This window comes from Cololabis saira, chromosome 9 (assembly GCF_033807715.1).
Source record: "Cololabis saira isolate AMF1-May2022 chromosome 9, fColSai1.1, whole genome shotgun sequence".
NCBI classification, from domain to species: domain Eukaryota; kingdom Metazoa; phylum Chordata; class Actinopteri; order Beloniformes; family Belonidae; genus Cololabis; species Cololabis saira.
The window spans coordinates 11,171,665-11,194,056 of NC_084595.1; the positions used below are offsets into that span (position 1 = coordinate 11,171,665).

Sequence of the window (22,392 nt, forward strand, 5' to 3'; positions counted from 1 at the left end):
CTCCTTTTATTTATTTTTTATAGCGTGGAAATGCTATTAAGAGAAGATTTCTAGCTCAGAGTTTGGAAACAATTCAGAGAAAACAACCTACTGTGTGGATTAAAGATTCTAACACATTTTGATCTGAAATTACTCTAGCAAATCACTGACATGTAAACAATTGTTCTCTGCAAAATTATCTAAAATTATACTGTAATACACACATGAACAAAGCATACAAACGTGACTAAAAATACACCCACCCAAAATTGAATAGACGTCTGAAAAGTCTTTTTGGTTTAATCCTACCAAAGTTAATTGACTCCAACCTCGGGGAGATATCGCCACCTAGCGGCTTAAAGTGTGTATTCTATCAGAAAGATGCATTCACGTACACACTGGACACTACGCTTTTACTGGACCAACTATCACAGGCGTAATATAATTTAGAGTATAATAATTTCCACTGCCTGTGTTTTCTAATAGCATGGAGACTAAATGAAATAAAGATATACCATTGTACGTTTATTGGGTTTTTAAAGTTTTTCATATCGTCATCCAAACCCGAAGTGCGTTTATTTTATTGGCAAGTAATGAACCAGCCTTGACTCTTCAACTGCTTGGATTGAGCTGAGATATCTTCCAAGTACTATACAAGTTAAGACTTAATACATTAATAAATTGTGTTTTTGATGATGTAACTGGTATATTTTAGACTTTGTCCTCGCCCAATTGTAAGGTTTGTAAAATCCCATAGGCCTGAAGTAGCCGCTGAAGCTACTTCCTGTTAGCAACCAATCCACGACGCTTGTCCGTTTCCATGGGACTCTGCAAAACAGGCTTTTCTTTTCTGTGTAGCTAATATGTTTAAAATGCACCATGGAAAACTGATTAGGCACTGAAAACGTGTTTTTGTTATTTGTAGGTGTTCACGGATGGTAATAGATAGTTTTTTCAGGTTAGCTTCAGCTGGATAACCGCAGCAAGAGCAACAACATCTTTCCAAGATGAGCGAACAGTTAAAATTCATCGTTGAACAACTAAACAAGGACCCGTTCAAGAAAAACTTCAACCTCATCACATTTGACTCACTGGAACCGATGCAGCTTTTGCAGATCTTAAATGACGTCCTGGCCGAAGTAGACCCAAAGGTAAAGAAACAGTTACAGTATCTTGTCACTTGTGACTTTTAGAATAGAATAGAATAGAATAGAATAGAATACACTTTATTGTCATTGTGCTCAGGTTACAATGAGATTGGTTAGGATGTTCCCACCAAAGTGCAAAGGAAGCAATCAAGATAAGAGTAATAAACAGAGGTGGGTAGAGTAGCCAAAAATTGTACTCAAGTAAAAGTACTGTTACTTCAGAATAATATGACTCAAGTAGAAGTAAAAAGTAGTCATCCAAATAATTACTTGAGTAAAAGTAAAAAAGTACTTGGTGAAAAAACTACTCAAGTACTGAGTAACTGTTGAGTAACGTCTGATTTATTTTTTTTAACACAACCATTCAAACAGACAAAAGTACAAAATAATCATCTTCAGGCAAATGAAATCAATACAATAAATTAAAATTAATAAAAAATACCTTAAATTAAAATAATCTTAAAGTAAATTCAAGTACTTTACTAAATAATAAAATAAATAAAATAATAACAGAATAAAAAAATAAATTAAGCACAAGTAGCACAAAATTTCAAGCCTTTGTACGTTTCTTTTTTAACCAGGCAGAACTAGAACAAGCCCATGAACTCATATAAACTCTGTGTGTTTGAGTCTGTGTAAATGTGACAAAACATGCAAAAACAAAATTTTTCCCAAAGAATCACTCAGTGATGTCATGAGATTGAGGCGTACGTGGATAAAAGGGATAAAAGAAAAGTAACGAGCTCAATGTAGCCTAATGTAGCGGAGTAAGAAAAACAGTTTCTTCTTCACAAATCTACTCAAGTAAAAGTAAAAACTACAGTGATTCAAAACTACTCCTAAAAGTACAACATTTCCCAAAACGTACTCAAGTAAATGTAACAGAGTAAATGTAACTCGTTACTACCCACCTCTGGTAATAAATAAGTATAAAAAGCACAGTATAAAAACATAAAAGCAATAAAAACAATGAATGGATAAAGTGCAACAAACTGACCCATTCATCACTCCCACATCGTTCAGAAAATACACCTGTTCTGTTATGTTATGCTATGTTCAGTACTCGAGTTGTAAAAAAAAATCAGGGGGGATGGTGGATTTTATCATATGGGGACAGATAATTTGTGCTGATTACAAATAATATAATATATTACAAATAATAGCACTGACCAAAACACCTGCAGAAATACTGCAGGAATGACATAGCAGCAGTTAAATGCAGCCTTCTGTAAGCTTTAAATATCCACTGGACTTACATCAAATACATCAAAACACAACAATAAAAAACACTTTTCTGAACTTATCAATATGGCTCTGTCCTTCACAGGATAAGTAAAATTGAGCACTGCAAAAACTCAAAATCTTAACAAGAATATTTGTCTTATTATTTTTGCTTGTAATAAGAAGATAAATCTTGTCCCACTGGCAGATTTTCCTACTTATTTCAAGTGAAAATTTACTTGAAACAGCTGAAAATTGTCAAATAAGTTATTTTTCTGGTGTGATTTTTCTGGTGATGACGCTAAATGTTGAAATAGCAGTAAAACCACATTCATTGATGAAATGACATAAGGGATGGAAAGGAGGGATGGCAGTTTTACAGGGGGGATGATTTTGACCGTTTTTATTTCAGGGGGGGATGCCATCCCCCCTCATCCCCCCTCAACTCCAGTACTGGCTATGTTATGCTATGTTGTGTATTATTTAACAATCTAATGGCCCAGGGATAATAGGTGTTTTTGAGTCTATTTGTTGTGATGATTGATTGATTGATTGATTGATTGATTGATTGATTGATTGATTGATTGATTGATTGATTGATTGAAATCTTTATTTCTAGCATACATTAAAAAAAACAGTATAACAATATAAATAAACAGTCATTAAACAAAATCAAAGGGAAATAAACCTTCATGCCCAAAAAGGAGTAGGAGGAAGTAAAAAACTTATGAGGTCCAACCCCGTGTTTCTATTTCAATTTTGCTTGAAAATAAAAATAAGAAAAAAATATAACGGCAAGCTTTACCACTTTATCAAAAAAAAATATACAGGACTGTCTCAGAAAATTAGAATATTGTGATAAAGTCCTTTATTTTCTGTAATGCAAAAATGTCATACATTCTGGATTCATTACAAATCAACTGAAATATTGCAAACCTTTTTATTATTTAAATATTGCTGATCATGGCTTACAGCTTAAGAAAACTCAAATATCCTATCTCAAAAAATTTAAATATTCTGGGAATCTTAATCTTAAACTGTAAGCCGTAATCAGCAATATTAAAATAATAAAAGGCTTGCAATATTTCAGTTGATTTGTAATGAATCCAGAATGTATGTCATTTTTGATTTTAATTGCATTACAGAAAATAAAGAACTTTATCACAATATTCTAATTTTCTGAGACAGTCCTGTACCTGTTATTACCTTATGAAAATAGTACAGCACTTCATTGCAATATTATACCTCAGCATTATAAATATAAATATACTTGAGCATAATAAATATTATACCTGAGCTTTATAAATAAATGATATACCAGAGCAATTATAAATAATATACATATACAACATGTATGTATATATATATATATATATATATATATATATATATATATATATATATATACATACACATATATATATATGTGTTGTTGTGATGATGATGATGTGTTTATGATTTCATCTGTGACCGCAACTCTTGTTTTTAGCAAGCCACGGACATTCGTGAAGAAATGCCTGAACAAACTGTAAAGAGGATATTTTCTCTTCTTGGTGTGCTGAAATACAAACCTCCTGCCAACCTCTCTGATGTGTAAGTATGCTTCACTTGATGCCCCCCCTGTTTAGTGGGTGATGCAACTGTTATTATCTGCTGTGTTGGAAATATGGTTTAGTTCTTGTAAATCTGCAGCAATAACCTCTCTCACACATTGTGACTGAATTTTGGTGCATTGATTACAACATTGTTTCAGTTCTTTAAGGTTATTGGATCTTAAGGCAAGGCAAGTTTATTTGTATAGCACAATTTAACACAAAGTGCTTTACATCAACATTAAAAGTGGCAAGACACAATTAAACAGTAAATAACAAATGCAATGAAATAAAATGATAAGAAAAAGAGGTAAAATATTAAAAAACACAAATTGTTAAAAAGTAAGGGCAGTAGAGTACAGCAGGTAAGTATTTAAATTAAGAGTACGCTTCAGTAAAAAGTAATTTTTTTGCCCTGATTTAAAGGAGCTGACAGTTGGAGCAGACCTCAGGTCTACAGGTAACTAAAACACAGCTACCCACAGCATTTTGTACACTGGACTCTGACTAGGCCATTGGCCACTCTGGCAGGAGATTCAGATTGCCCAGAACCAAATTTAACAGACTGAAAAATTCTTTTATAACTCACGCCATCACCCAACTTAATTTAAAACTCAAAAAATGAACAGCTGTGAACTCCACTCCCCACTCTCCACACTACATCCTGCTCTGTGTTTTTGTGCCTTTTATGTTCTATGTTTCTTGGGTTTATCCCCCCCTGTACAGCGAATTTACCCTCTGGGGGACAATAAAATATGTATGTATGTATGTATGTACAGCACTTCACGGATCCACCAACATGATCGAAATGGAGTAGGAATGAAGTAACCACATATCGAGTCCTACCCCTGAATCTTACATACATTCTTACATCTAACATTCTTACATATAACAAGACGAGTTTCAATAACTGTTCAATACAGTGATATAATACTCAATTATATGTATATATAAATATAGTCAAAATCAAAGCAATTCAAGGCAAACAAAAGAAAACAAAACAAACGCCCAGCATTTAGTTGTGCTACTATGTATGTCTGTACTAATAGAAATAATTATAATGCATGGTATTACATTATCATTACTTTACTATAATACAACAATATAATAGAGAACAATAAACAGCAATGGTATAACAATATACTTGAATAACTATATAAGAGTAGACATGCTATATATACACTGGTTCATATATTTACCTCCAATTATATACATAAAAATTACTATAAATCTAAATATCGACATATCTACATATAACTATAAATCAGTATAAATTAATAGAGATATAGATACACAAATACTGTATGTATAATGCAACTCAATATATCCATACACATACCTACATATAACATATCTATATCCATAATATACATCTATATATCTACATATATTAATACATGTTCATATCTACATGTTTATTTGCATCTGTATTTTGAATAGAATGTTTCTTTGTATCTTTTTTTAAATTGTGATAATGTTTTTGACTTTGTTTTAGCTCCATGCTCAGGCTGTTCCACAGTTTCATCCGCAGGTCGACATACAGAAGCTTTTCAGTGTTTGTGCGTCTGTTGAGAACTTTAGAATTAAACTGACCCCTGAGGTGGTAGCCTTACTCTCTTTCAAAAAATATCCCCTGTAAATGTCCCGGTAATGAATTATTCTTTTCTTTGAACATTAGTTGTGCTGTATTGAAACTGACAATATCCAGAAATTTGAGTGATTTGGATTGTAGAAATAATTGATTAGTGTGATCCCGGCAACCTATGTTGTGTATAATTCTCATTGCTCTTTGCTAGGTAAATTGATCATTCTAAATTGCCCGTAGGTGTGAGTGTGTCTGGTTGTTTGTGGGGACTGCGGGTGGAAACTAGCATTTCTGCTAAATCCGGTGTATTTACACTGCTTAATGTAGTGTTAATTAATATGCATTGTCCCGTCTAAATAAACTTTGAAACTTCTGCAGTATGCACAAGGGTTGAAGTGAGCCTCTGTATGTGTTCCCCCAGACCTCCGAACAGTAATTTAAATACGGTAAAACCAGTGACTTGTATAGGATGAATAGTGCTTTATAGTTCAAGAAATGTTTTGCCTTTGCTAAAACCGAGATACTTCTTGACAGTTTGGTTTGAACATATTTGATGTGAGGCTTCCAGCTAATCTTTTCTTCAATGATTACACCCAAGAATTTTATTTTATTAACTCTTTCTATTTGGACTCCATCTATTTGAATTTGAATTTGACTGTTTGATTTGTAATTTCCAAATACCATGAATTTGGTCTTACTTGTGTTTAATGATAATTTATTTTGGTCAAACCATTTTTTTATTTTGTTCATTTCTGAGGTCATCAAGTCCAAAAGTAGCTGCAAGTTCTCCCCTGTTCCCAAGATATTAGTATAATAATAATAATAATAATAATAAAATAATAATAATAATAATAATAATAATAATAGTAAATCGTGAAATAGTCTAAATCATTTGCTGTAACAATGCACCTTTCAATAATCATGTCTACCTCATACTGCTGCACATTTCAAAATTGTATATATGTTAATAAGAGCCATTTGTCTATTTACTTTACAGCAAGCGAAACAACCAGAGTCAAATTCCCAGTGTGGCATGTTCAAACTTGGCCAATAAACCTGATTCTGATTTGACTTTGGAATACTCCATAATACTGACGACATCATGATGCAATAAGTGACTACTAGGCACCAAAGTCCTCTGGCCGGAAAACAACTCCAAATGACGGTTTTTCAAAGACTGTAACTTGTCCCCAATGGTTCAACCTTCTTTGAAACCCTGACACAAACTTTTTAATCCCCTAATATCAACATAAACAATCCTACAGCGTCTACTGGACTAGAGTCTCTGTAACTTGCAGCTTCCATAGTGCAATAGCACACAAATCAAACAGTTTGTAGGCTCTAAATGAGGATCCACGCCACAAAGCAGAAGGTCATTGGGTCTTAAACACAGCTACCTTAAGATCCCACCACAGGATTTTGTACACGGGACTGACTAGGCCAATTTAAAACCTTGGTTATTTTATTTTTCAGCCATCCACTAGACACCAAAGTCCTCTGGCTGGAAAACAACTCCAAATGACAGTTTTTCAAAGACTGTTTTTCACTCTTGCTATGTGTTAACACAAACCTGAATGCTCCAGACCAGCAAACTGCTGACATGCCTGCTTTTATAGATTTCTGCATTGCTGTTGATTATAATTTCATCAAAGGCTGGTGATTAGCAACACCTGCCTGCAACCTCCCCTCCTATGGAAGCAGTAAGAGGGTACTTACTATTGTCCATATGTTTGCTTTCATTTATGTCAAATAAATATTGGCACTGTGAAAAAAGTTGCATGTTGTTGTTCATCTTGGGTTGTATTTACCTAATTTTATGAAATACTAAAAAAGGCTGGCAGTACAGTATAATTATCATTCATCCCCTTTCATTTGACTATAAAAGTGATCACTTTTGACCAAAAAGTGGTATTCTCTCTGCCATTAAAATCTGTAAAAGATATTATAGGACCTTATTTTTAAAATGTTGTGAAAAGTTTTAACCATATTTTCATAATATGCTCTCACTCGTCTGAGCCTGATTATGATTTTGAGCAGAATTGTGCCCATGGTCATAATCTGATGGATTTCTGTAAAATCTCTCCCCTTCTTATTGTTTGCAGGAGCAGCTTTAGACAAGGTCTGGTGACTGCTAGCAAACCTGTGGTTCACCCCATTCTGAACTGGCTGCTGCAGAGGCTCCCTGAGCTCAGGAAGAGGGCTTACTTAGCCCAGTTCCTCGTTAAGCTTGAGATACCTACAGATTTTTTGCAGGATGACATCACCAATGACACATATCATCAGGTTTGTTACTATAATAGAAGTAAAATCATCATCTTGTTATAGTGCTGTGTGAAGGATCAGCGGTCATGGGTTTCCAGCTTAGTCTTGCACCTTTGCCCTACTGTGTTTTGAAATTCCTCCACATTCTTGAATAGTTATTAAGCATATTATGTACTGTAGAAGGAGAATTATGAACAGTGATTTCAAACATGTCTATCATTTTTCTCCCGAGTATCTTGACACATTGCCAATTTTCCACTTATCTTTGCAACCCAGAAACTCAGCCTTTCATTGTTTCTGTTTTCGTGCCAAATCATCATTTCAATCAGCTTTTCACATCCCTTGTTGGAAACAACAACTCATTTTTGTTTTGTTTAATACCTCATTACTTGGCCAAAATGTCATATGTAAAACCTTTTCCGGAATGTGATGCAGGTCTGAAACACAGGAATAGATATATATCAACAAATGAAGACAAAAAATTTTATGTATTTAATTGCTGGAGCTGCCAATAATCAATTTCTGTTGTGTGTTCACAGTATGAAGAGCTGGTGGAAGAATTTAAGACATATCATAAGGAATGTGAGCAGTTAAGGACTTCAGGCCTCTCTACCTCAGAAATCAGAAGGGTAAAAAAATAACAGTTACTTTATGGTCACTTTTAAATTAATGATGTCAAGTTGTGCTCAGGAAAAGACTGTAGTATAGCTCAAATATATTTTCAGTTCTAAGTGATAAATTACGTTGTTTTTTTTTTTCATTCTCTGTGAATAAAATCATAATAAATCCTTAAATGCCTAAAAATGTATTTTTTTATTTGCAAAAACAGGACATTAGCGCCATGGAGGAAGAGAAAGATCAACTAATCAAACGTGTGGAGAGGCTGAAGAAGAAGGTAAGCCAACTGATCGCTCTTCTAATGCCTGGAAGGTGATGGGATTTCCTGGAATGAAAACATGAGCTTAGACCTACATTATCACTTCCTCTATAAGACCTGACAGGCATCTGACAGGCTTCAAGGCTGTCGTAACGAGGCCGAGAAGTTATGAGGTGTCGATTTATCAGGTCTCATTTATAGGCCCTGTCAAAAGTGGAAACTTGACTCCTTCAGAGTTGCTTGGTTATTTTTACTGACCGTGTGGTACATTGATGCCATCAAGTCACTGTCATGTGAACTCGTCGATCCACTAGGTGGAGCCGGTGTCCAACCATCAGCGGATGCTGGAACAGGCCAGACGTCTGCGAGTGGAGAAGGAGAGAGAGGAGTCACTGACTCACCAGAAGCAAGAACAGAAAAACCAGGTAAATGCATTTGATTACTATTTATTGATTATTCATGTTACCACATTTTAGAAGGACACAACGGTGCAGGTGAATAACAACATAGTTCTTGCTTTGCAGAGGTGTCAAGTAACGAAGTACAAATACTTGGTTACCTTACTTAAGTAGAAATTTTGGTTATCTATACTTCACTGGGGTAATTATTTTTCAGATGACTTTTTACTTTTACTCCTTACATTTTCACGTAATTATCTGTACTTTTTACTCCTTACATTTTAAAAACAGCCTTGTTACTCTATTTCATTTTGGCCTTTAAAAAAAAAAACTATCCAGTTAAATTGCGCCATCCGGATAGAGTGAATTGGGTTGTGGTTGTGGCTCAGATGTTCTTGTCCAGTTTTGTTCTTACATCCGTTCCCTCAGATTCCTGCAACTAAACTTGGATGTACATTCCAATAAACATTAGGATAAATGATAACATGCCTCTGAAGTTTGACTTTTTGCACCATTACAATACTTATAAGCAGCTAGTCATCATATCTTTTGCTCTCTGAAACACATGTTAATGCTCAATAGTACACATATATGGTTCTTTAATATATTTGCATTATACTAAGATGCATTCTTTTTCAATGGCTTTTGTCCTTAATGGCTTCTTTCCCCCTTACATTACTTTTACTTTTATACTTTAAGTCGTTTTGAAACCAGTACTTTTATACTTTTACTTGAGTAAAAAACTTGAGTTGATACTTCAACTTCTACAGGAGTATTTTTAAACTCTAGTATCTATACTTCTACCTGAGTAATGAATGTGGATACTTTTGACACCTCTGTTGCTTTGTAAAGAAAAAGACTAAATGGTGTCCTGTGTTTGTTTACTGCATCAGAAACTGGAAGCAATTACACTTAATATATACGTTTTCTTTAAGATAAAACTGTAAAATGTAACCTCTCCATGTTAAATGTTTGTTTTTGTCCTTGATATTAATACATTTAGATGAAATTCTTAAGATATAACCTCGAGCTCTGCAAAAACATGCCAGACAGCATTCATAATGCAAATTGACCTATTAATGTAGAAAAACAGGAGTTTGATAGTAGTTGCAACCTGTAGTCCGTGTGATTAATTTGAATTTCTCCATGCTGCCCATGTTCGTAATTATGTTTTGAATGCTCAGCTGTTTCAGGCAGAGCAGAGACTGCTGAGATTACAGCAGCAGCTGAAGGATTTGCAACAATCAGCAGCAGATGCTAATCCAGAGAGTGAGTATTCCTGTATGGCTCCTGCCTCTGCAGCCCACAGCTGGATAGGAAGTTCAATGGCTCCATGATGGCGTGGGAGTGGGCACACATTCATATGTCAAAACGCTATAATTATTCTGACCTTTCATGAGCTATAATAAAGCTTATCTCATGTTGTAATGGTCCACTTTTGTTCTCTGGAACTGGTTTCTTCAGCCTTGGGAGAGATTTGCACATTTACAGTTTCTGAAAGCACATGTACAGTGCAGACGCAGGTTGAAGTGCCTTGCAGAAGCCCTGCATGTGCACTCCAAAAAAACTAGGAAATACTAGTTGACATTGTCAGTATCAGTAATTTTTCTCATGTTATTGATAGTGTCTTCATTCCCAGTATGCATTACATGCTATACATGCCCCTGTATGTGAGGATGCAGTAAGTGGTTTTGAAATCAGAGGTACCTATCTTCTCAAAGTTCTTTCCAACATAAGAAAGTCAGATTGCTAAAAGCCCTGCCTGTTTCAGGTCTAATGAAGAGATTGGAGGAGGAGATCAAGATCAACTCCTACATGGTGACCAAAAAACTCCCCAAGGAGCTGGAGGGCATGAGGCGTTCAGTGCAATACCTGCAGAAAGTAGCATCAGAGCCTGCAATGGGCCAGGCCGATCTCCAAGAGCTGGAGAATAAGGTCAGGACCAAGGACGGATACCCTGCATACCCTCAGACAGGTTTTGGTGTGCTCAACGGTGAATGTCCTTTGATTTACCCTGTCACAGATTAAAGAGGCCGACGCTCAGATAAACCAGCTGATTGAAAAGAGGATGATGAGGAATGACCCCATAGATGACAAACTGACCCTTTACAGGCAACAGGTGCTGACTTATTTACCCTTGAATGTCTTTCATCATTTTTCTGTTTTGTCTCTAATAAAATTAACTTTTTTCGATTAAAAACATTTTTCCACAAAAGTGATGTAATAGCTGTAACTTTCTTGATGAATATGAAAATATTTGCAATTTATTTTTGTCTATTCTCAGTGTTCTGACTCTTTTTATTTATTTATTTTTAACTTACTTAGTACTTTTTTCCCATCATTAAATCATCTGCCAGTTAGCTGAATTGCAGTCAGTCTCCCATGATGGGTTAAAAGTCATTCTGCAAAAATCGTTCTCTCATGTTTGTTTATCTAATGCAACATGCCTCTTTTAGGCCTCCATTATCGCTCGAAAGAAGGAGTCCAAGGCAGAGGAGCTTCAGGAAGCGAGGGAGGAGCTGGCCGCTGCACAGAGGGAGATGAATCAGAAGAACAACCAGTCACAGGCTTCATATGGAGAAGAAGTCATCCGGGGTGATGAGGTACACTGTTGGTCACAGCTGCAAGGGCTGAGACATTAAATATTAACCATTTCTGAATGTCTTTGAAGCTGCTTTTATCCTATTAGCAGGAGCTCCAAGAATGGTACTGTGAGCAACTACAGGAGGAAAAGACGTTAAGAATGATCCTTTCCTTTTGTCTTAAATTTTACAAGTATTGTCCCCTGCAAACTCCACCTTTATCCAAAGGCACTCTAAAAGATTAACAAACTACATAAAACTCAAGAGGCTATTTCTGCTCTTATCCAAACACAGCCCGGCTGACTGTATAATGTTACTTATCCCTTTTCCCCACTCTCCCTTACATTCCCATGTAAGCTATAAATAGAACACAAAAGAGAGGATATCCAGAACAAGGAACTGCACTGGACAAACTTCCTGAAAGTAGACCTTTTTTCTTCATCTTTTCTGTTTTCAATCCTCAAATTCAAGTCAGGTGGACATATGCAGACCTGGGGAGGGGAAACATTTCTCTTTGATTATATGTCATAACGAAGATTAACCCCCGCCCACTGTCTTTCAGAGGCAGAATGGGTCTCCACTGCAATGTCACGTGGACACGCACAACTGAACTCTTGACAAGGGGATGAGAACTGGAACCATCATGTTGCACAAAAGTAAAGCCAAGAGCCGTTTCTAGCTCATACATAAAGTTTAGTTTCGAGCGCTGAGTGTATTATCTGAGTGTGTGAGTGAGTGAGTATCTGAGTGAGTGTATTATCTGCAGGTGCAGATGAATTGGGGTACAGCTATGATCATATAAACAGTGTGGATAAGAATTTTTATTGTTTGATTTGACGTGTGTGAGATAAAAGCTGTCTACTGCAGAGGCAGCATGGTCATTCTGCTTCTGAAACAAGCTGGGCCAATGGCAAACAGACTATGCACAGCGTTTTTCAGACCTCTGCAATCCATTTAGTAAATTTTCTGTAAAGATTCGGACTGTTGCACGGCGCAAAGCTAAATGGGCGCTTTATTTTTGAATAGAACAAAGAAAACTAACACTTTTGTTATTTCTGGCAAAGGATAGAAGAAGTGAAATATCAGTGGAAAAATAACGTCCAACATGTTTATTCTCCACAGGATGAGCAAAGAAAACAATCGTTTAAACCGTGAACTGGGGAAGAAGCAGCAAAACTGTTGTGACAGGAAGAAATGTTATCAAATGTTGTGGAAAATGTGGTTCCTATTTTTAAGGACTAACAATACCACAGAAGTTCACGTGTCCAACAACCACTACCCAAGTTTTACAATTATGACAGTACATGACTATTAAATTTAGACCCTTTGAGTCTGATTTGAATTATGAGAGGGAGTTGTTTGTCGACACAAAGAGGCCCTTGAGACTTAACATGAATGAAGTTAGTGGAAAATGTTTTGTCCAACTCAGCTTATCAGAGTCCTGCGTAGTTTTGGGCTATCAGCCACGGTGGAGATGATCACTTTATCAGAGGTATTTTCCATTCTGACGATTATGTGTCATCACATGCCACACAGCAACTGCAGGATCTCTGTGAGGGGGAAGAATGCGTCTGCTCGTCATTGGTCGGTCGGGAACATGAAACAACTTTAAACCGGCCTCATCATTTGGTTAAATGTAGTTTTACCCTCGTATAGCCACCGTTGCAGATATTATGAAAGTTTCCTGTCGTTCGATAATGTGACCTTCTTATGTTGTATATCCACTTTCCTACTTTGCATCCCACACGCATTAAATGAGGCATCTGTTGCTCTTCCTTTGACATTGCTGTACTGTGTAGTTTAGTGTTTTTGTTGTGTTAATTCACTGTGTGTCAGTGTGAGCGTCTGATCCTGCATCCACTTTACCAGCAGTTGATCCAGGGACACAGTCAGGAGCACTGTGCAGTATTATTCTTCTCTGCTCATTATTCTCTCCAACATGTCCGTCCTGGATGTCCCAAAATACACAAAGAATACATTTGCATACTCACTCACTCACTCACTCACTCACTCACTCACTCACTCACTCACTCACTCACTCACTCACTCACTCACTCACTCACTCACTCACTCACTCACTCACTCACTCACTCACTCACTCACTCACTCACTCACTCACTCACTCACTCACTCACTCACTCACTCACTCATGCATCAGCCTTCATTGATCCCTTGAGGACAGGAAGTACATTTAGTGATTTCTGGGGCTGTTCTCCCGTGCCCATGTTCATTTATAGCTGCTCTTCATTGTGGAGGAGTTAGAATACCTCTCGGCAAAACAGTCAGGGTGGGCAGTGACTGAACAACTGAAAATCCACTCAAAGCAGTTATTTTGTTAGAAGAGGCTGATTGCTGTACACGGATGGATGTGAATCTCACAAAGGATCAAGTGAGGGTCTGAGATCATGCCATGGGCCGCCAGGCCCCCGTGCTGGTGTTGTCTAATCCCCTTCGTCCCCTGTGTCAGCCCATTGTCTTCTCACGCTTCATTTCACAGTATCTCTGCTGCGCTGGGTAACAAGACTTCAAATTAAGACTGCATCAATGCCATTAGTTACATTTTCCGAATAAAATTTTAAAATGTACAGCAGAAGCTACTAGGGCTGGGCGATTTTGGACAAAAATAAAATCCAGTTTTTTTTTTTTTTTCTCTGAAAACCCGATTTTCGATTTTTTTTTTTGGTAAAACTACAAAAGACAATGGAATAAATTGTTTCAAATATTTTATCTTTATTTTTAAAGAAAAATAGCAAACAAATGTCCCTATTTGGAATGAAGTGCAATTGAAAGATACTGTAAATCCTCCTTGAGTTTAGTAAAGTGACAACATTTACAATTTTCTTGACCGAACAAAGATGACTAGAAGAGCTCTGTCTGTAATGCAGCCAGCTGCAAAAAAGGAAAATCAATTTTCCGATTTTCCTTTTTTTAACATCGTCTTGATTAATAAATCCGATTTAAATTTAAAATCGATTAATCGCACAGCCCTAGAAGCTACTATAATCAAGCTTTCATATAATTGTAGTTTATATCCAATTAAAGGGTTGCTTGCAATTTTCACATGAACCAAACGTGTCCAAATCTACTAATACAGGTGACAGAACCTTTACGTGTTTATGTCCCTATACAACATCAAGTCCTCTTTTCACATGAGGGTTGTGTTAAATTCTGTTTCTTTCATTCTTATAGATGAAACGTTTGGTGTTGAAACTGCGCAGCAAGGGAACAGTATACAAGAAGAAACGCCAGGAAATTGCAGAGCTGAGAGGAGAATATGGTGTCCTGCAACGGACAGAGGAGATTCTCAAGCAGAAACACAAGATCATCCAGCAGAAACTGGTAACTGGTAATCTTCTTCTTGCTTTTGTTTTTTGATGGGAAAACTATTTCCAGCTGCTCTTGCTGCTTCTATTGGACTGTTTTTTTTTTGTTTTCTTCCCCCCACAACCGTCCAACCCACCTCCCCCTCTGCAGCCAAACTAGCGTTCCACATGTGCTGTTTTGTCTTGATCTCTCCATTCACTGTCCGTTTTAACACAGAGGTGATATAAGATTCCTGGAAATGGCTTCACACCTTTGTGTGGTCCGATCACCTGACTTGTTGATGGGCTGTCTGGCGCAGGCTAAGCTGCTATTTCTGATGGCAGCATCTGCTATTCGTTCTGTCTCTATCCAAGCCCAGGATTTGTAGACGCAATGACACTTTCCTTTCTGTTCACATGTCTCGCCATCAGCATGTCCTCTCCCTTTAAAAGGGGCTTATCTCAGATTAAATTTAATGAGTTGTGATCTTCGTAACATAGTTTTACTTTACTCTGAATTTTACATTTAATTGGAAAGTGTACAACAATCGAAGACTATAAGGCAAAAAGAAACATGGAATAAGATGAATTAGTCATTTTTTGTAAGAATGATTTTGTAAAATAAAAGACTCTCTGCTGTGTCTTAAAGCAAACGTTGGAGGCTGAGAAGGGCATATCTGGCTACAGTGACACTCAGGATGAGCTGGAGAGGGTGTCTGCCATCAAGACTGAGCTCGACGAGAAGAAGGGTCGCACTCTGGACGACATGTCTGAAATGGTGACTTCATGGGGACTTGGGGGAGTAGAGAATCACCCAAAAAGTCTGTTTTTTTTACTCTTAAAACCCTTGTGGCTAACTGTGTAAAGTGAATAATTATGAATGTATTAGAGAGATGTTTGCAAATACAGCACATATCTTCTTTTTGACTTGTCACATCAGGGCAAGCATGAGCTTGGTGCTCTGCAGGGTCCCAGGAGCTTTTTATTAATTTGAAATCATTGATCCCTGTTGATATTGATAAAAACGAATACATAATGCATTTAAATATTATTCACCACACAGATATCCTTTTCTATCAAGTTCCAGAGGGAAGCTGATAATTTGATAATCTGTCCAAAGTGCATTGAATGAATTGATTCACAGCTTACACATCCTGCAAACTGCAGATAAAACCTATACGCCTCGGCCTCAGACGTCTCGAGACTGAAACTATTATTATTATTACTATTACTATTGCTGTCATTTAGCAGAAGCTTTTATCCAAAGCGACTTACATGTTGGTGGAAACAACCTGAAACAAAGCTTAGTTTTAATATTTCAGTAAAAACTTCCACAACACTGTTTCATTTTTCATTCTGGCTCTGTGAGAAATGTCAAGATTTGTCAGTTTGCACCTCACGGGTGTGAAAAGATGTCACATTACTTGCTGTATTATGTGAAGGCTTCGCTTATGTTGTGCTTATTTTGAGATTGACCCTTTTCTCAGTTGTAATGCCCTTTGTATTGTTCCGACTTGCCTTTGCAGGTGAAGAAGCTGAACTCAACAATAGCGGATAAGAAGACGGCTCTTGCGCCGATAATCAAAGAGCTGAGGTCACTGAGACAGAGCCGGGAGGTACGGTGTCCGCGGTCCACCAGATTAGAGGAGCTCATGTGTAATATGAGAAGAATGACAGAGTTGAGCTCCAGCTAATTAATATCGATTGAAAAAGTGTAAAATTATATTTCACGCCAAGGAAGAAAAATGCAATAAAAATGGGAATCAGTCAGAAATGTTCAAACAAATGTTGGGAAGTGTGTGACTGCAAACAAGTAGTGACTTAACTTGTATTGTGTGTCGTCTTTAACAAAGTCCATTAGGAATAATTCACATAGTCCATAAATAAAATACACAGTGGGAAAGCCCCACACATCGCTGTGCTGGAGCAGAGGATTACATTTTCCTACATGTGTTCCCAGAATCGCTCTTCCATCTTACTGGGTAATGTCTGCTAATAAAGAGCTGCAACAGGAAGACATAAATAGACTTTGTAACAGCCTGTTTTAAGTTAAAGTGCTAAAGCGCCAGCTGCGATAATATGCTGGCATGAAAGGATACTACTCCATGTGACTGTGTCAATTCTTCTATGGTGTTCTGTGTTATGATGTTCTTATGTTCTTTTCTGATGCTGGGATTACCTTTATGACAGGAGCTAAATCAAGAGTATGAGGAGAAAAAGGCACAATATGAAAGTTGTGCTGCTGGTTTGGAGAGCAACAGATCTAAATTGGAGCAGGTATAACTTTTGTTATTACCTGACTTTCATAGTACTATATTTAATTTATATATATATTCATGCATTGTGTTGTATGATTTTTTTCCAATAGTGATGCAATATGTCCATGTCTTCACATTTTTTATTTAAAGGAGGTGAGAGAACTGAGAGAGGAGATGGCACAAAAGGAAAACCGATACCACTTTGTCAACTCGATGTCAGAGGTGTGTAATGGGGTTATTGCTCTCTATTGTCTGACCAACAAACTAAGCAAGAGGAAACATTTGTGATATTACCCGCAGTGCGATCATTTTAAAAGTGAATTGGACCTCCATAAACACCCACTCCAGCCATAAACTTGATCTTTGCATATCTGTCACCCACAGATCATTGAGATGCAAATGCAGCGGGCAGCTGAAGAGATGAAGGCCTACGTGTCCTCTGATCCCCAGGAGAGGAAGAAGACCATCAGGTGAACTTGCCGTGGCAGGCCAGGCAGCTGCTCACAACATGAATACCCTTTTTTTTTCTTTAGGAAGCTCTTATTACCGCCCCGTCAGTCGCACTGTTGCTCCTTTATTCTTTCAAGCAGCACACAGAAAGCTGTCGGAAACATATGCTGACACCTTTACTGAAAACGCTTCAAGAAAATAGCTCACTGTATACTTTTCTGCTCTTTTGTAGGGAAGTGTATATGAAGAACATTGCAGAGCAGGAGTTACTCGGCAAGGTGAGAAAAGTGTGTCCAAGAGATGACTCAGCAGATCGAATGGATCAATACGGAGAAATATCCGTTCATTCTGTCAAGAACATGGTCTGAGGACTGACTGATTGGATACGACAGTTTTCTGGAGAGCTGTGTGTGTGTGTGTGTGTGTGTGTGTGTGTGTGTGTGTGTGTGTGTGTGTGTGTGTGTGTGTGTGTGTGTGTGTGTGTGTGTGTGTGTGTGTGTGTGTGTGTGTGTGTGTGTGTGTGTGTGTGTGTGTGTGTGTGTGTGTACATACATACACACACACATATGCGCCATCAAATCATTGGCAGCCACATATATCAGGACCAGAGTTATTATCGTTCACGAAAACGAACGAAATAACGAATACTAAAATTGAAAAAACAATTCCGTTAACTGAACTAAATTAAAACGAAGACGAAACAAAAACAATAACTTACTGAAACTATATTGTGTGTTTAGAAAACTAACTAAAACAAACTGAAATTATAGATATAATTTCCTCCGTTTTCGTCCCTGTCAATATAAGCCTCTTGGTATGATCAATTTATTCCGCTCTGGCCGTTTATCTCCAACTGGCAGCTACGGCACCTTAACGCCTCACGGTCCGTGACGTCAAAACTAAAACTAAAACTAATAAAAACTAAACTAAAACTAAGCATTTTTGAAAATATAAAAACTAGCAAACCCACACTATAAACGAATTAAAACTAACTGAATTGAAGGAGAAAAAGTCAAAACGAAATAAAACTAAACTAAAATGAAAAATTCAAAACTATTATAACCCTGATCAGGACAAGGAAGCTCCTTGGTGCATAGAGGATTTCATCCCAAGTCCAGCACTATTAGTGAGCTCCATCCCGGATGAAACAACAAAGATCTAGGAGCATCAAGAAAATGGCCCCTAAGGATAAGCTGCTAAGTAAACATCTCAGTACCCAGAAATCCAGTGCAGAAGAGCATGTGGAGGAGCAACCATCATGGACAGCGAAGCCCTTGCACGGCGTGTACCATCAACAGATTAACACTGACACTGAGAAATGGCTAGACTGAAAGACAGGGCCGAGGCATTAATCATAGCAGCACAGGAAAAGACCTTGAGCACAAGAGGGCAGGAGATATGGGTCTATCACATCAGCTGCAGACTGTGTAAAGACGCCCCAGAAACAATCCAGCACACAATAGCGGGGTGCAAGATGCCGGCGGGCAAAGCATATGTGGAACAACACAACCGTACAGGAACATCTGCACTGAGAATGGGTTGTAAGTCCCGAAGTCGTGGTGGGGGATGGAAGGGCAAAGATAAACTGGTGATGGCCAACTAACCGGACATAGTGGTAGTCGATGAACTCCAGAGGAGAGCAGTGGTGACTGACGTGGCAATCCCAAGTGACAGCAATATCAAGAGGAAGGAACCCAGGAAATAGGAGAAGATCTGGGAGGTGAAGGCAGCAGTGGTGCTGATTGTAGTTGGAGCATTTGGAGCTGTGTCCTCCAAGCGGGGAGAGTCCCAACATCAGAGATCTGGGTCCAGAAGAAAATACTGCGCAGAACCCTGAAGCTCCCGGGCCTCGGGTAGAGGACAAGAGCTTGAAGAGGCCAACCGCACACAGAGGAACGGACGAGAGGAGGATTTAGAGTTAATGTGTGTCTGTAGTTTTGAATGAAATATGTGTTTGCAGCAAAATGGCAATTCATTTTTGCACAGCGGACAACAGAGCTACATGAACATTCATTGCAATTTTAAGCCTCAGAAAAGACTCAAAACAATAATTCTGCTTAAGTCATAGTGTAGATAGTGTCACACACAACACACGGTGATCATTTTAACTTAACATGTGTGAAAATTGTATTTACAAGGGCAGTTTAGACAACCATCTCTGTCCGCATAATGCTACATGTTCACAATTCTGTACAAGTTGAATCCCGATGTTGCAGCAACAAATGTCAACAGATGCCAAAGGAGGAGAGTTCAGAACAGAATGAATGTTGTGTTTTTCATGGCACTTTATTGTTATGTTTTACTTTTTTGCCATGTAAGGCATTGACTATCTTAATGAGAAAAATAATTAGACTCAATATATAATCTTCAACAGTCGGGTTGTCATATCATTTTATAGATCGGTTTTATTCTCATATGCTCTTCAGCTGTCGCACGTGTTTTAATTTATATTTATTACCCTTTTACAAACATACAGTTATGATTGTGCTTGATCCAAAAAACATAAACACATTTGGATTGGAAGTAACAATACTTTCATCACGCTTTGTGTTGAGCGTACCTTCTTGAAGAAGTTTTTTATCATTCTTTCCATTGTTTCAAGAGGGTAGCTCACTTGTTGGAGCCATCTTTGCTGTCTCTCAGTCAGATGCAACAGCTGGCTAAGGTCTGCAAGCACTCTCTTGTTGTATACACAAGGGGTTTTATAATTAGAAGTAGTGTACACACAGAAATGGCCCACCAAGCTAAAGCAACAGATCAAATAGGATAACCGACTGGTGACTTCTGTCAGATCTGGGTTATTTTTGCAACAGATAGGCTTTGTGTGAACTTTTATGACTAACTAAAGTAAACTACATTTTCTTTTGTGCACTGCAGAAGTTGCGTGAGGAACAAAAGATGGTGAGGGAGAGCCACGGCTCGAACATGGAGCAGATGAAGTTGTGGCGTGACCTGGAGCAGCTGATGGAGTGCAAGAGGCAGTGCTTCATAAAAGCACAGAACCAGGTTTCTATCGGTCATGTCATTCAGGAAGGAGGGAAGGACATGCTGGTACTGTGAGGCTCTGCTGCTCCCCAGCTTTCCAGTAACTAAATTCAGTTCATCATAATATTCTGTATCACCCAACTAGCTTCCTCAAACTTTTAATAGTGAATATGTGTTAAATGTTTCTGGAAACCGTAGCATTAAAGTTTCTGTCACTGTTTGTGTGATTCATTTGTTCTCTCCGAGCTCTCTGTCACGTGGCTGTTGAGTTTCACTTGATAGTTTATCTTTTGCGAAAGCCAGACCACTAACCTCTGGTGATGACCACAACTTAAAGAACACGTGTATGAGGACGTGTTGCAGGACAAGGGTTTTCACTTCGCCTCTCCCACAGGAGCCTTCTTTTTACACATCTTTGAGAATACACTTTCAATCAAAGTGTCCAAAGATAACAGCATACAAAGTGGTTCTCTTGGGATGTGACTAGTCAACTATTTCTGGCCGCACAAAGCATGACCTTGGACAGGACAGAGTCCAATTTTAGATTTAACTCAAACCTCCACAACTTTGATCCGTTTAGAATAAATAATTATATTTTCTGCTTGTTTAAGTCTGGCAGATTCTTATCTTAACGTAACGGTTTACATTACTGACTTTCATAGTTTTATATTTTAATCATTTTTGCATTTATAGTACACAAACTTTACATTTTGAATCATGTTTTATTGCATGAGTGAAGTAACTTGTAATAAAAATGTATTGGTCCATTTCCATTTGAAACATTAAGCAAACAAGACGTATAAAGCACATATTTCCAAAAGCATGAGGAGAAACTCATTCATTCATTCCTTTTCGATATCAGCTACAATCCTCTTTGGGGTCGTGGGGGTCGTCTGACCTCTGTCCCAGCTGTCACATGGCGAGACGCAGGCTACAGACAGGCCACCGGTCCACCGCAGTGATAAATTATCAAAGAACTTGGTTATTTTTGTACAATATAAAAGCCTTATGCTAAAAAAGAACGACAGATGCAGTTTAAAATAGGAAGCACCTTAGTTTTTCAACATTCATTCATGATTCATAAACTGATGACCATCTTTTTCAGTAAGTTCCAAGACACACACTCTTGTGTCCACACACACATCTTTTGAGTGCCCCTCGTTATTTCTAACAAATGTTTTATGGCTGTTTTGGTATCCCATCATTCCTTCCACAGAAACTTGATCTGCCGTTGACAGCCAATATTAGTGACTCGTGTCCCGAACAGATCAACGGAGCATTGTTGAAGGCAGCTTGGTGTCCAACTGGCCTGTTTCGTGTTGGGAATGTTACAACACCTTGCACTTCTTAGATCCTTTTTAAGACATGGTAACAGATGCTGGACGCCAGTCCTTGTCAAACAACTCACAATGATACCCCCCCCAGAAGAACACAAGAGGCCAGAGTATTGACATAATGACCTCACACCTCTACAGCTTACTGGCTGCCTTTACAGTCTTTATAAATCAGATTTAGTCTGGCCGTATTCACTGAACCCTGCTAAAAAGGTTTTCTACTATCCTTTGTTAAGAAGTGTGTGTATTTGTTTGGCATTTCATGAAAATATTAGCTAATTTTGAATTTGATGCCCGCAACACATCTCAAGTGGGAAAAGGGTGAAGTCCAGGGGGTTCGTGCTAGTGGTGGGGAAAAAAAATCGATATTGCAATATATTGTTGCGCTCTCTGTCGCAATAAATAATCGATAAACTGAC

General features: G+C 37.8%; 1 protein-coding gene across 1 annotated transcript; it reads left to right on the forward strand.

Annotated features, from left to right (window-relative positions):
• The first annotated feature begins 771 nt into the window (after window positions 1-771).
• ift81 (intraflagellar transport 81 homolog) lies at window positions 772-20,845 on the forward strand. Its single transcript, XM_061729839.1, has 18 exons — window positions 772-1,130; window positions 3,838-3,941; window positions 7,628-7,808; window positions 8,327-8,416; window positions 8,617-8,682; window positions 8,979-9,089; window positions 10,247-10,331; window positions 10,834-10,997; window positions 11,086-11,181; window positions 11,519-11,665; window positions 14,834-14,983; window positions 15,596-15,724; window positions 16,473-16,562; window positions 17,137-17,223; window positions 17,355-17,426; window positions 17,589-17,674; window positions 17,887-17,932; window positions 20,532-20,845. The coding sequence occupies exons 1-18, from the start codon at window positions 987-989 to the stop codon at window positions 20,712-20,714; spliced, it is 2,031 nt and encodes a 676-aa protein (XP_061585823.1). The 5' UTR covers window positions 772-986; the 3' UTR covers window positions 20,715-20,845.
• Window positions 20,846-22,392: the final 1,547 nt, after the last annotated feature.

Bases quoted from the DNA above. Each gene is read 5' to 3' on its own strand.
- ift81 (XM_061729839.1), top strand. From the start codon at position 987: ATGAGCGAACAGTTAAAATTCATCGTTGAACAACTAAACAAGGACCCG. The intron at 1,131-3,837 runs GTAAAGAAACAG...TCTTGTTTTTAG, and splicing joins TGGCCGAAGTAGACCCAAAG to CAAGCCACGGACATTCGTGA. The intron at 10,998-11,085 runs GTCAGGACCAAG...ACCCTGTCACAG, and splicing joins TCCAAGAGCTGGAGAATAAG to ATTAAAGAGGCCGACGCTCA.